Here is a 12,597-nt window from a genome sequence, read left to right as displayed (position 1 = left end):
CCTTGGAAATACTGAAAAGAAGATGATATAGTCATCAATACGAGAAGTCGCAACCCACGATATCAAGAGTCATAAGTACCCTGTAATTCCACTTAAGATGTTGTTTGGCGGGGGGGGGGGGGGACAGAGGGATGTCGAATCTGTGATGATTACTATACTTATCGAGAGGCACATTTCCCACATTTTCAGAAGGAGTTGCATAATTGAACGTACAAATTAAGCAAGATACGGCGCTCATTGCTCACTTACGATCGCCTTAACAGCCCGAGGACACGGGATCACACAAACACTGTGCCAAAGCAAAATTCAGGGTAAGATTATATGAATAGCAGGAAAACGTAATTGGGATACTGATTTCTCTCTCATCTCGTCTATAATCGTTACGAAAACCATGAAATTGAAAGTTTTGCCAAAGCTACAAAACCAGACGAATTCTTCTAAATACTGTCCATCCAGAAGTCATAGGAGAAACAATTGTCTGCCATGGACTGACATCCAGCACTAATATCCTCTTGGAAGATGATCAGCTGAATTTTATACATATCACCGTGTGAATTTGTGATCTTAATGCAGTGACGCTGGTAGATATAGATCCATATTATGCCTAACAGTTAATGGCTGGTAGTTAACTCTATTAATTTCTGGAAAATGTTTGTGTCTTAGAATGGCTGTGAGCACTATGCGACTTAACTTCTGAGGTCATCAGTCGCCTAGAACTTAGAACTAATTAAACCTAACTAACCTAAGGACATCACACACATCCAAGACCGAGGCAGGATTCGAACCTGCGACCGTAGCGGTCACGCTATTCCAGGCTGAAGCGCCTAGAACCGCACGGCCACACCGGCCGGCTTGTGTCTTAGAGTGTGTTGGTACGTTGTATACATATCTGTGAGAGCAGAGAGTAGTTAATAAGAAAATGTCGCAATGTTTAAATAAACGTGAAGGTTTACCTGGCTACGCAGTGTCCGGCAGTGACGACATGGTATCTGTTCACCAAGGAACCTCCGCAGCGGCTGGATCCGATCCTGATATACGCCTGTAACATAAATAATAGAAATATGTTTGAAATAATAAGTGTTTGAAAGCAGAAAAGAGAGCTCATGCAATTGTTCAACAAGCAAAGATTGTAGTTTGTAAAGTTGATAACTATGACAAATCTTCAACATGATTGCAGAGTTTGGTCTGTAAAACTATCATAGCACAACTTTAAAGGTAACGAAAAAGACAAAACAAGATATTCCACGGCAGATTATTAACCGTCGATGATTAGTATTTTGCTAGCACATCTTTAAATCGTTTCATTCGTTATAGAGTTGGCTATCCGCTGGTGTTTATTAATGCCTTAAAAAGTTTCACGTCCCATTTTCTATAATTTCATATAATACATTTTATGTAACGGAGACAGAACTACTTCTACAGCTTTTCATTATTAGATGCACCTCCACATATGGCTCACAGCTGATTTCATATTGTGTGAAACAAGTAGGTATTTCTGTCCACTGAGAAATAGGGAAATGCCACTGTATTAAAGTATTAAATGTCCTTCTCATAAAGGGTGACAAAGCCCTTGATAATAAACCGAGAGGGTTATCCTACTGTTTGCGTTGCTACCCTTGATATTACTGTTCATAGAATTCTTGTTCTGCGGAGCTGCATCTATTGCAGTTTCACTGTTACAGAAAGAGTTTTTTGCAGAAACGTTTTGATGTCAGGAGCTAATTCTTTCTGTTCCTTCCCTGCTTCGTACTTGATTCGTTTTTTGGTTTTTGTGCGCGTCGCCAAATCATCTCAAGACTCTGCCAGACGATAATTACATGGTTTATGCTTCTTATTCAATGTACTGTCGCCCGTTGGAGGGTCTGCTAACCTAAGATTTTAAAATTATTTTAATTATTTAATCGGATGGCTCTCCTGTCACTCACAATATCAGTTTACCTTGAGAAAAAGGTCGTTTTTGACATGTGTCTTGGAACTGGGTAGCTTTTGGTTTGATTGTATTCGCGATTGTACTATTTGTATATGTTTCTGACGCGAGGATGGATAACTATATGAGCATGAACCTGGACATGGAGAAAAAACTGGCCAAGTGTGATTGGACCTCGCATTCCGAGGTTCCGTACAAATATAATTATGTGTTTAGATAATTCACACATTCTGGGAATCGAGAATCTCAACGACTTTTACCTGTTATCGATATCGCTCCTGGCAAGATATCAGCCTTGGGAATTCCAAGACTTTCTAGAATGTTTTAATTTTAAGTTTATTTTTTTGAATAATTTCGCATTTGTTAATGTCATTATATAGTTACATATTAATAAATTTTTGTGTAATTTCGCATTTCCTGTTGTAATTATATAGCTACAGATTAACAGTTTTCTAATGTTTTCCTTTACTTGCACTGTTAGATCTTGCTTCCTGCCAAATTTCATGATTCTAGGTCAACGGCAAATACCTTTAGGGTTTTGATGAGTGAGTTGGCGAGTATCAAACTACGTGACATAAGTGGCCATATCTTTTGATTTCATTGATTTGGAAGCTTAATTTTTACGCCTCCAAGGGATCATTGACCTTAGTATGTGACATAATTGCAATTTGATAAAACTACCCGTTCCTAATACAAAGGGGTCGTAACAGACGGACAAGCTAACACTCCTATGACAAACGACAAAAAATAGTTTTTTCGTGTCATATAATTACAAATTAACATTTTTAGGATTTTTTCCTTAACTTTTATTGTGAAACGTTGCTTCTTGCCAAATTTTAAGATTCTAGATCAACGGGAAGTACTCTATAGGTATTGATGAGTGAGATTATGAGTATCAAAACATGTGACATAAATGGCCATATCATTTGACTGCAATGACTTGGAAGCTTAAATTTCTTACATCGCCAAGGAACTATAGATCTTAGCAAGTGATATAAATTTCAACCTGATACGTCGACCCGTCCGGGAGAAAAAGGGGTCTTAACAGTCGGACAGACAACAACAATGTGGTCCTCTACGTGTTCCGTTTTTACCGATTAAGCCACGGAAACCTAAGAACCGTCTAAAAGCCACAATGAGACTGACCGGTGCCTGAGATGAACGTTCTACACCTACGTCAAAATCTATACTCTGCAAGTCACCTTACGGTGTGTGGTGGAGGATACTTTGTGCATCAGTGTCGCTTCCCACTGTTCCTTTTACAGTAGCGTATGGTTCGCGGGAAGAACGATTTCTGGTAAGCCTCCATATCGGCTCGAATCCCTCTGATTTCATCTTCGTGGTCTTTTCGCGAGATATATACTGGAGAAAGAAACATAAATGTTGACTCTCACTCTCGGTACTTCGACAGCAGGCCATACCGTAATGCGGAACGCATCTCTCACAACGTCTGCCACTGGAGTTGGCTGAGCATCTGCGTGACGCTTTCCCGCTTTTAAATAAACCTCTATGTAAACGTGTCGCTCATCTTTGGATCTTCTCTATTTGCTCTATCAATCGTATCTGTAAGTTAATCCGGGGTGCTGACTCGAGTCGAGTATGCCCCCACATTGTCTCGCACGTCATCATGGTGCAGGAAGCTCATTAAGCTATATGAGGAGGTCATATTCCTACATTTAAGGCTTCCACGAATAAATGTGAACTTCTGAAAAACAAAACACTTACAGCGATTAAAATAAAGTCTCTTTAATGGATGTTACAATATGTTTCGGTTCCATTTTACCACAGAACAGCCAAGTGAACTTCGTGGAGTTAAACGCCGTTTGTGACTCAAGAAACGGCAGCCACAGCCTTTACAGGCTCTGAATACACTTAGCATGAGAGATGAACACAGTTTTTTCATAGTCAGTTGTTAAGAAATAGCAAACAAGTAATTCATTACAAGGTGAACGAAACTGGAACGATGGTAGTGGGGATTGAAGACCTTAAACAGTTATTCAGTAATTTTAGAACATATTTTAGATCTTTATGTTCAAGCATATCGCCCTTAGCGAAAGTTGCTTCAGAGTAATACCGTTGTTTGAATAAATACGAACACTCACTGAAAAGAATCGCAAAACCGCAACACCATGAAGGAGTCGTGTAACGTAGACTAAAGTTGGTAGGCGTGTTTCTACATCTGAATTCGCGCCAGTTGTATAAGAGTGGCGCTAGCAGCGCCACTATGAGGATGCAAATCACTTTTGTTTTAAATACACGCTGTAACGGTTTTGAGCGTTAGTTACCTTTGAGATTGGACGTGATGAGTTGATGTTACTCAAGAATGCTTTTAAGGCGGTAAAGACGCAATTATCAACACCTCACTGAGTTTCACCGAGGTTGCGTAACAGGACTACGTAAAGCTAGACGTTCCTTCTGCGATACTGCGGAAAGACTTCGCAGGAATGTAGCCACTGTGAAAGTTGCTGGCAGCGGCGGTCACGAGAATGTTCAGTCGCAAGAAGTCCGGGCTCCCGATGGCCACGTGTCACTACCGAGAGGGAAGACCATCGTGCTCGACGTATGGCTCATGTGCATTGTCTGCAGTAGCAACCTGAGCAGCAGTTCGCATCACAGAGGCACAATGAACTGTTATAAACGGTTACTTCGAGGACAGTCCCGGGCCAGACGCCCTGTAGTGTACATTCCACTGACCCCAAATCAGCACCATTTGCGACTTAAGTGGTGTCAAGTGTGAGCTCATTGGAGGGCAGGGTGGAGGTCTGTTGTATTGTCTGATGAAAACTGGTTCTGCCTCGGCGCCAGTAATGACCGTGTGCCAGTTGAGGGCCTGCAACCAACCTGTCTGCGTGCTAGAAACCAAATCTACACGTGGAGTTATGGTCTGGGTTGCGATTTTGTACGACAGCAGAAGATCTCTCGTGATCCCATGCACTCTGCAAAATTGTACATCAATCTGGGGTGTGATTTCGTATGACAGCAGGAGCACTTTCGTGGTTATCCCACGCACACTCACTGCTAAATTGTACACCAGTCTGCCGGCTGCAGTGGCCGATCGGTTCTAGGTGCTTCAGTCCTGAACCGCACGACTGCTACGGTCGCAGGTTCGAATCCTGCCTCGGGCACGGATGTGCGTGATGTCCTTAGGTTAGTTAGGTTTAAGTAGTTCTAAGGTCTAGGGGACTGATGACCTCAGATGTTAAGTCCCATAGTGCTCGGAGCCATTTGAACCATTTGTACACCAGTCTGGGTATTCGACCTGTTCTGCTGCCATTCATGAAGGCGGGTGTTTCCATCAGGATAACGCTCACCCAAATACCGCTGTTGTAATTGAACATGCTCCATAGAGTTTCGACATGTTGCTTTGGCTTGCGCGATCACCAGATCTGCCTCTAATGCAGCACATATGGGACGTCATCGGACGACAACTCCAGCGTCATCCACAACTCAGCATTAACGATCCCTGTATTGATCGAACAATTGCAGTAGGCATGAAACTCCATCCCACAAATTGACATTCGGCAACTGTAAAGTGCAATGGATGGACGTTTGCATGCTTCCGTTCAACATTCTGACGGTTACACCAGTTTTTAATATACCGGCATTTCACATTTGTAGTGGCTTATCTCGTCCTTTTTTTTAACCTGTAATCTTGTAATGTTAATCACATAAATATGTTATCTAGATAAATGTGTTCCCGAAATTTCATTACTTTAAGTTAATTATTTTTTTGGTTAGTGTATTTAGAAAAATACTCGTAAAATTTGACTACGAAAAACAGCAGATATATTCAACGAATATAATCACTATGTGTAATTATTTTTAATAGTTTAGTACAAGCTTGACAGCAGTATGTTATTATTTTCCGATGTCGGGTGCTTAGTCATTAGAGACGGAAATAAGAAGAACTAAGAGAAATGACACTGACATAAAACACTAAATTCGTTACCAGGACAATCATGGTTCGTATTATGTTTTTAATGGAATAAATAGTCGAGGGAGGCAATAATTTTCATATAGAGCTTGCTAATGAGCCATTTCTTATCCATTATTCTCAACAACTAATACCAGGAATAAATGTGAAGGAAGCTGTAAGGTTAGAACAAAAGGTTAAAATGTGACACTAGAGGTGGTAAATCTTAAATAATATATTGCTCATTTAGAGCATAATTAATTTTTAAACACGAGAAGTAAATCAGAATAGCTATGTTAGATCTGTGGATTATTATTTTGGAAGTAATCACGGATGTAGTTACGAGCTCCAGTTAAAAGTAAAGATTCATTGCTTATTAAAGAACAATTAGAAATAGAAACGAGAAATATGCTAAAGTCTTTTAATACATAAATCTTTACATCCCTTGCCTAATTAGAGATCATACTGGAAGGAACTGCAGTATAATAAGCAACCTACCTCACGACCCTCCACATTAAACGCCATGTCCAGAGAGATCAGCTCTTTGCAATTAAGCTCCTAATTGCCTAATTAACTGAAAACATTGTGACGGAAGATATTTTTTTAAAATTATTTAGAGAGATAGACGACGCTGTAAACGGTGTCAGGGCTATAAAATGGATGTTAAAAAATTCATAGGTACATTTCAGTTATTTGCGTTGTACAGTCAGTGGTGTGCCAGTGTCTGTTATCGTGAAGGGAACTATATCTAGCTTCTGCCTTTTTCCTCGTCAGTTCTGAATGTCCTTCGGAGCAAACTTGCGATATCATGGCTGTTCCAGTCCTTAAGAAAACGGTAATAAACTTACAATTTTTATTGCACGTCAGTGTTACTATGAAGATGAAATCAGGAGCTGCAGATGTGTGCCATCTGTAGGGGGCGCCGACAACGAGGCAGCCACAGCGGGTCGCACTCGCACTGCCATTGTGGCAGAATATCGCCGCGTAAATAATGGGGAAGGGGGGTTAGGCGCCGCCCCTCCACTGTATTGAACTGCTGCTTGCTTTCCTCTGGGGACGACTTCTGTATCTCTCTGACTGTTAACGGTATATGGTTCCTGATACCATCTTTCTTTGCCTCTCTCAGTGAAGTAATTGGTATATGATCTGACTGGTTGTCTCGGCGTGACTGATTAATGGTGTACTTACGGGCGTTCGTTTGTACTTTTCTGCACAATATTTCGACGAGTGACACATTCGTCTTCTTCAGACGCTGCGAGCAGTGCTATTATGTGCTTTCAGTGCCAAGATTTTAGTGAGACTGGTTGGTGTAGTTTACGACACCCTTTCACGACTAGGACTCTTGCGAGTATTCCACCGTTACTGAACTGTTTGAGGGTATTTGGATAGTGTTCATTAACGTCTCTTAGGCTACGTATTAAATTGGGCACAATACGCAGTTTCCATGACTTTTCCGCTCAGAAATAGTTTGTGTACATTATTACATCAATGAACTGGAGTCACTGCATCAACTAGCGTTTGTACTCAGCATCGACTTCTAAAAGCCATATTAAAAGAATTTAAAACAGCTGTAAGGTCGCGGAATAATGGTCACTTGATGTTACTGGAACCTTTTCATTTTTTTCATTCCGCATTTCGGGCGCTGCCCGTCTTCAGATGATCTATTGATTGTCAATTCCTATACTTAAACTTTTATTCTCAGCAATGAGTCTGTCTAATTTTCGCGGATGCCTCTGGTGTATGACTTTTCGCTCGTAGCAAACAAAGCTGAAAACAAAATTTGAAGCATCACAAAATTCCACTGGGGCCGAAGATGATATCGAAATTCATTTGCTGAGCAGCTGGAAAAATGCTTCACTTTATGCGCAGCTCTAATCTCAGTTTTTATTCAGAGCTTGTCAAACTTAGTTTTTATACGCTGTGCACTGTATGTATTATTGAGTATCTTGATTTTGGCGTATTTAGGTGTTACCTTATTGAAAAGAGATGAACAATTAAACAATATTTCCATTTGGTTTGTGTGGTCAGTTCTTTACGCCGGTTGGTAGAACACGTGTCCGCGATAGGCAAAGGTCCCGAGTTCGAGTCTCGGTCGGGCACACAGTTTTAATCTGCCAGGAAGTTTCATATCAGCGCACACTCCGCTGCAGAGTGAAAATCTCGTTCTGGAAACATCCCCTAGGCTGTGGCTAAGCCATGTCTCCGCAATATCCTTTCTTTCAGGAGTGCTAGTCGTACATGGTTCGCTGAGAGCTTCTGTAAAATTTTGCAGGTAGGAGACGAGGTACTGGCGGAAGTAAAGCTGTGAGGACGGGGCGTGAGACGTACTTGGGTAGCTCAGTTGGTAGAGCACTTGCCGGCGAAAGGCAAAGGTCCCGAGTTCGAGTCTCGGTCCGGCACACAGTTTTAATCTGCCAGGAAGTTTCATATCAGCGCACACTCCGCTGCAGAGTGAAAATCTCGTTCTCGTCATAAATAATCCATTACAATTTGAAAAGAACAGTGCTGTACGCACCTACAAGAGGGAAAAATGACCTTTATTACCCATTGTTAAAGTTGTCAGTGGCTCAGAGAGGAGTTCAACTGCAGAAATAAAATTTTTTGATTATTTGCCTAATAACAAAATATGTGTGACAGGCAGCGAGGCAACTTTTCAGTCTTTTTTAAAATCATTTTTCTTGGACAACTCTTTCTATTCCCTTCTAATCCGCTGACGAGTATCTACTTAAAAACTGGTAGCCAGCAAAACAAGGTTCTAAAAGGTAGCTGCATGAGCAAGAAAAAAATGATAATTTGCTCATTATTGTTCATTAATGTTAACAGTTATCATGCATCCGTATCCCGTAAAGTGAATCTTTCCACATCATTTCGATACAAGAATCGTTAAAATGATCTAAGATGTAACTAACTAACTGAATTACAGCTCGAGTGGAGAAATATTGTCTTCAGAAAACAGACAGAAATGTACATTCTTCTTTAACACAGACAAAAATCATTCTAAATGCGGCCAAACAAATTATCCCAGATTTACTCTTTTTGGTCGACTTTGATCTTTAAGCAAGCCTATAAACAGTAGTCTAGTGTAAAACTACCAAGTAATGTTGGTATCCACGCAACAACGCCACCACGACGAAGTGAGTTTCAAGTAGTTGTAATTCGGAAAGCGTTGTATCTGTTTATGTGATGTTTTCTCGTGTGTAGGGACCGCTCCTCATAACGTGTGACCATTTGCTCCTGAAATAGCCAACTTGGATCCCGTACAATAATGCCAGTCGAAGTTCACAGCTTTAGGACTTCATGTTTATGACGTTTGTACAGTTAAGTGAGCCACAGGCGTTTTCATAACGTGAGCGAAGTATAAGTAGTTGGGCTTTCAGGTACGATCTGCAGTGCACGTGTTAATCAAGCCGATGGGCTGTTCCTTTGGGGAGCCATGTTGCAACAGACCAGGTCCTCCGTCTGTAACGGCCTCGTCCAGAATGGGTCGTAATCACCAACGGGGAACAAAGGCAGTGTATGTGAATGGCGTCTGTGTAATAGAGAGCGACAGAACTTCATTACCCTTATCGATAATAAACTGCATTATTGCTGCACTGTTACGATCCACACAACCAGCAGAGAATATTGATGAGAAACATCGCCACCGCTTATCCACACGTCTCATGGTTTACCGGTTTGTTCGTAGGGCCGTATGAAACATATTTAATAGGGTCATATGACCGGATATCAGTACATAATATTACGATCGAGACAGTTTGCTCACCTATTGCCTGAAAGTCTGACATTTTATGGTGCTTTTAGTAATATTTCGTCACGCAAATAGCAGTATGTTTCATTTCACCGCGAGCAATGCGGCAGAAATTTTAGGTATTTTTGTATTATTTTGCATTTAGTTTCAACCAAGCACTTCGTAACATGGCAGTCCTCTTCAGAGGCTCAGTTGATTGGCAGTGAATGTAAAGGTAACAGCCCATATTCAAATTTACGGCTGAAAAGTAAATTTTACGTTGATGGAACTCTGCCACATATATTTTTAATCGGAAATGGATGTACTGCAAAAAAATCATTAGATATAAAGGAAGAAAGATCACCATCTAACAGCCAGTCGACGACGAGGTCATTAGAAACGGAGTACAAGCACGGAATGGGAATGGATGCGGAAGGAAACCGGCCGTGACCTTTCAAAGGAACCATTCAGTCATTAACCTAAAACGATTTAGGAAAATCACGAAAAACCTGGATCTGGATGGGCGGACGGAGATATGAGCAGCCGTCCAACGGAATGCGAATGAAATGCCTTACCGCTGCGCCACCTCACTCGGTCACTTGACTCTAGGCCGGCCGGAGTGGCCGTGCGGTTCTGGGCGCTATAGTCTGGAACCGAGTGACCGCTACGGTCGTAGGTTCGAATCCTGCCTCGGGCATGGATGTGTGTGATGTCCTTAGGTTAGTTAGGTTCAATTAGTTCTAAGTTCTAGGCGACTGATGACCTCAGAAGTCAAGTCGCATAGTGCTCAGAGCCATTTGAACCATTTTTGAACTTGATTCCACATGGTCACTTGATTCCACAGGGCAAGCTGTCTCTGACAGTGTTGTTTCAGTGAGATGCATTTCTGAAAATTTTCTAAGAGATGTTGCGGCTGCTTAAGAACTACCAAAATTTTTAAATTGGTTGTTGAATGTTAAAGAATTATTCTTTAATCAAACAAAATATGTAATTTCTATTCTGTGAACAAAAAGGAATAGTAGTTCGATAAAAAGAAAGAAATAGGGGCACTTCACGAATGAAACATCTTGATGCTGTTGTTGTTGCTGTTGTTGTCGTCGTGGTCTTCAATCCTAATACTGGTTTGACATAACTCTCCACGCTACTCTATCCTGTGCAAGCCTTTTTACCTACGAATAACTACCGCATCTTACATCCTTCTGAATTTGCTTACTGCATTCATCTCTTGGTCTCCATCTATGATTTTTACTCACCCCCTCCCCTCCCTCTCCCCACACTTCCCTCCAATACTAAATTGATGATCCTTTGATGTCTCAGAATGTGTCTTATCAACCGATTCCTTCTTTTCGTTAAGTTGTGCCACAGATTTCTTGTCTCCCCAGTTCTATTCAGTACCTCTTCATTAGTTACGCGATCTCCCTGTCTAATCTTCTGTAACACCACACTTGAAAAGCATCTAATCTCTTCTTGTTTTAACTGTATATCGCCCATGTTTCACTTCCATACATGACTACACTCCAGACAAATGTCTCCAGGAATGACTTCCCAAGACTTAAATCTATATTCGATGTTAACAAATTTATCTTCTTCGGAAACGCTTTTCTTGTGATTACCCGTCATCAGTTATTTTGCTGCTCAAACAGTAAAACTCATCTACTACTTTTAGTATCTCGTTTCCTAATCTAACTCCTTCAGCATCACCTGACTTAATTCGACTACATTCCATTAGCCTTTTCTTGCCTTTGTAGATGTTTATCTAATATTGTTGAATCATAAAGAAAGAGTAATGTGCTTGCTACCTGTGACTAACGGTGATTCAACTAATAACATTTCAGATTGACGTAACTGCGTTGCTGCCTAAATATATGCCATTTGATGTCTTCTTTAGCTGCGATACGTCCTCCTTTGCCGCAAAGCGTGATATTAAAACAGATGTTGATGACTTTCTGCACAGTCTTTCGGTCCACATCAAATTTGTTCATATTTCAGGACATCATCAGGATGAATGCCAAATCAACCCATGCCTACAAGTTCCTAGGAGATGATTTGCTAGTCCCACAGATAAGCCAGCCATAAATGGTGTTTGTCGTGTAGTGACAATAGCTTCGGACCACGAAATAACAGGACTCATTGCGGTGTGGATGAGATGTTTTGCCTTTGCAACCTAATTTACCAGAAAGGCAAGTGTCATCTAATGTGCAGTCGGCTATTAATTTATTAAAGAAAAGCCAGTACGAAAAATAGCTTTTTCCTGTAATTTTATAATATCGATTTATTTATCGATAGTAAAATTAGAAAAATTACAAATGAAGACAAGTTTTGTTGACATGAAAACTGAAGCATAATAATATTGTCTTTTCTGAACATTGGATTTTATGTCATTTAAGTTGACAATTTTGATTACTAATTTTCATAGTTCAGGATCGTTATTACTAAACGAATCGATATGAATAATAAAAAAATATATTACCGAAAAATAGACTTTTGGAAATCAAATATGTTTTAAAATATCGTCAGATGTGGATTACATTATTTAAGTATGAAAATTAACCTAAGTGTGGCCAAAATTTATAGGGAACTGAACATTTCAATCGACATACAAAAGGACACAAAATTCATTGCAAACTTGTATTTCATCTACTGCCTCACTCAGGAAATTACATGTAAGTTACTTCGTCGTATTTGTCTCAAACCTTCATCATCAATAACTAAAACAGCTATGTGCCATTTATGGCATTGCCTTATTCACCCTCTTCTCATATAGTTTTTGTTTCATTCAGAAGGATTTAAGATATAATTAAATAGGAAGGCAATATGGTCTGAAGTTCTTAAGGCTCAATGATTGAAACCTTTACAGAACAGAACTGATTTGGAAGTAAATTAATACAAACGAAAAAATATGTATTTCTATGAGGTACAACGGCGTTTTTGTGCATTTTCTGTCAGATTTTGTAACGGAATACTTTTAATTATTGGATGAAGACAGTATAGGCTACGAATGTAGTGTTTGCTTAGAAACTATTTTCCTAG

The 12,597-nt window shown here is 40.3% G+C and overlaps 1 protein-coding gene across 1 annotated transcript in view; it reads right to left on the bottom strand.

Annotated features, from left to right (window-relative positions):
• LOC124722416 (serine proteinase stubble) overlaps positions 1 to 12,597 on the bottom strand; it is a gene marked incomplete at its 5' end in the record, with an annotated part of 281,318 nt that overhangs the window by 110,328 nt on the left and 158,393 nt on the right. Inside the window, one exon of the mRNA XM_047247582.1 lies at positions 954 to 1,039. Within this exon, the coding sequence (XP_047103538.1) occupies positions 954 to 1,039 (86 nt within the window). The remainder of the gene's footprint in view (positions 1 to 953; positions 1,040 to 12,597) is intronic.

Source organism: Schistocerca piceifrons, chromosome X, assembly GCF_021461385.2.
Source record: "Schistocerca piceifrons isolate TAMUIC-IGC-003096 chromosome X, iqSchPice1.1, whole genome shotgun sequence".
Lineage (NCBI taxonomy): Eukaryota > Metazoa > Arthropoda > Insecta > Orthoptera > Acrididae > Schistocerca > Schistocerca piceifrons.
This window is presented reverse-complemented; position numbering and strand designations above follow the sequence as displayed.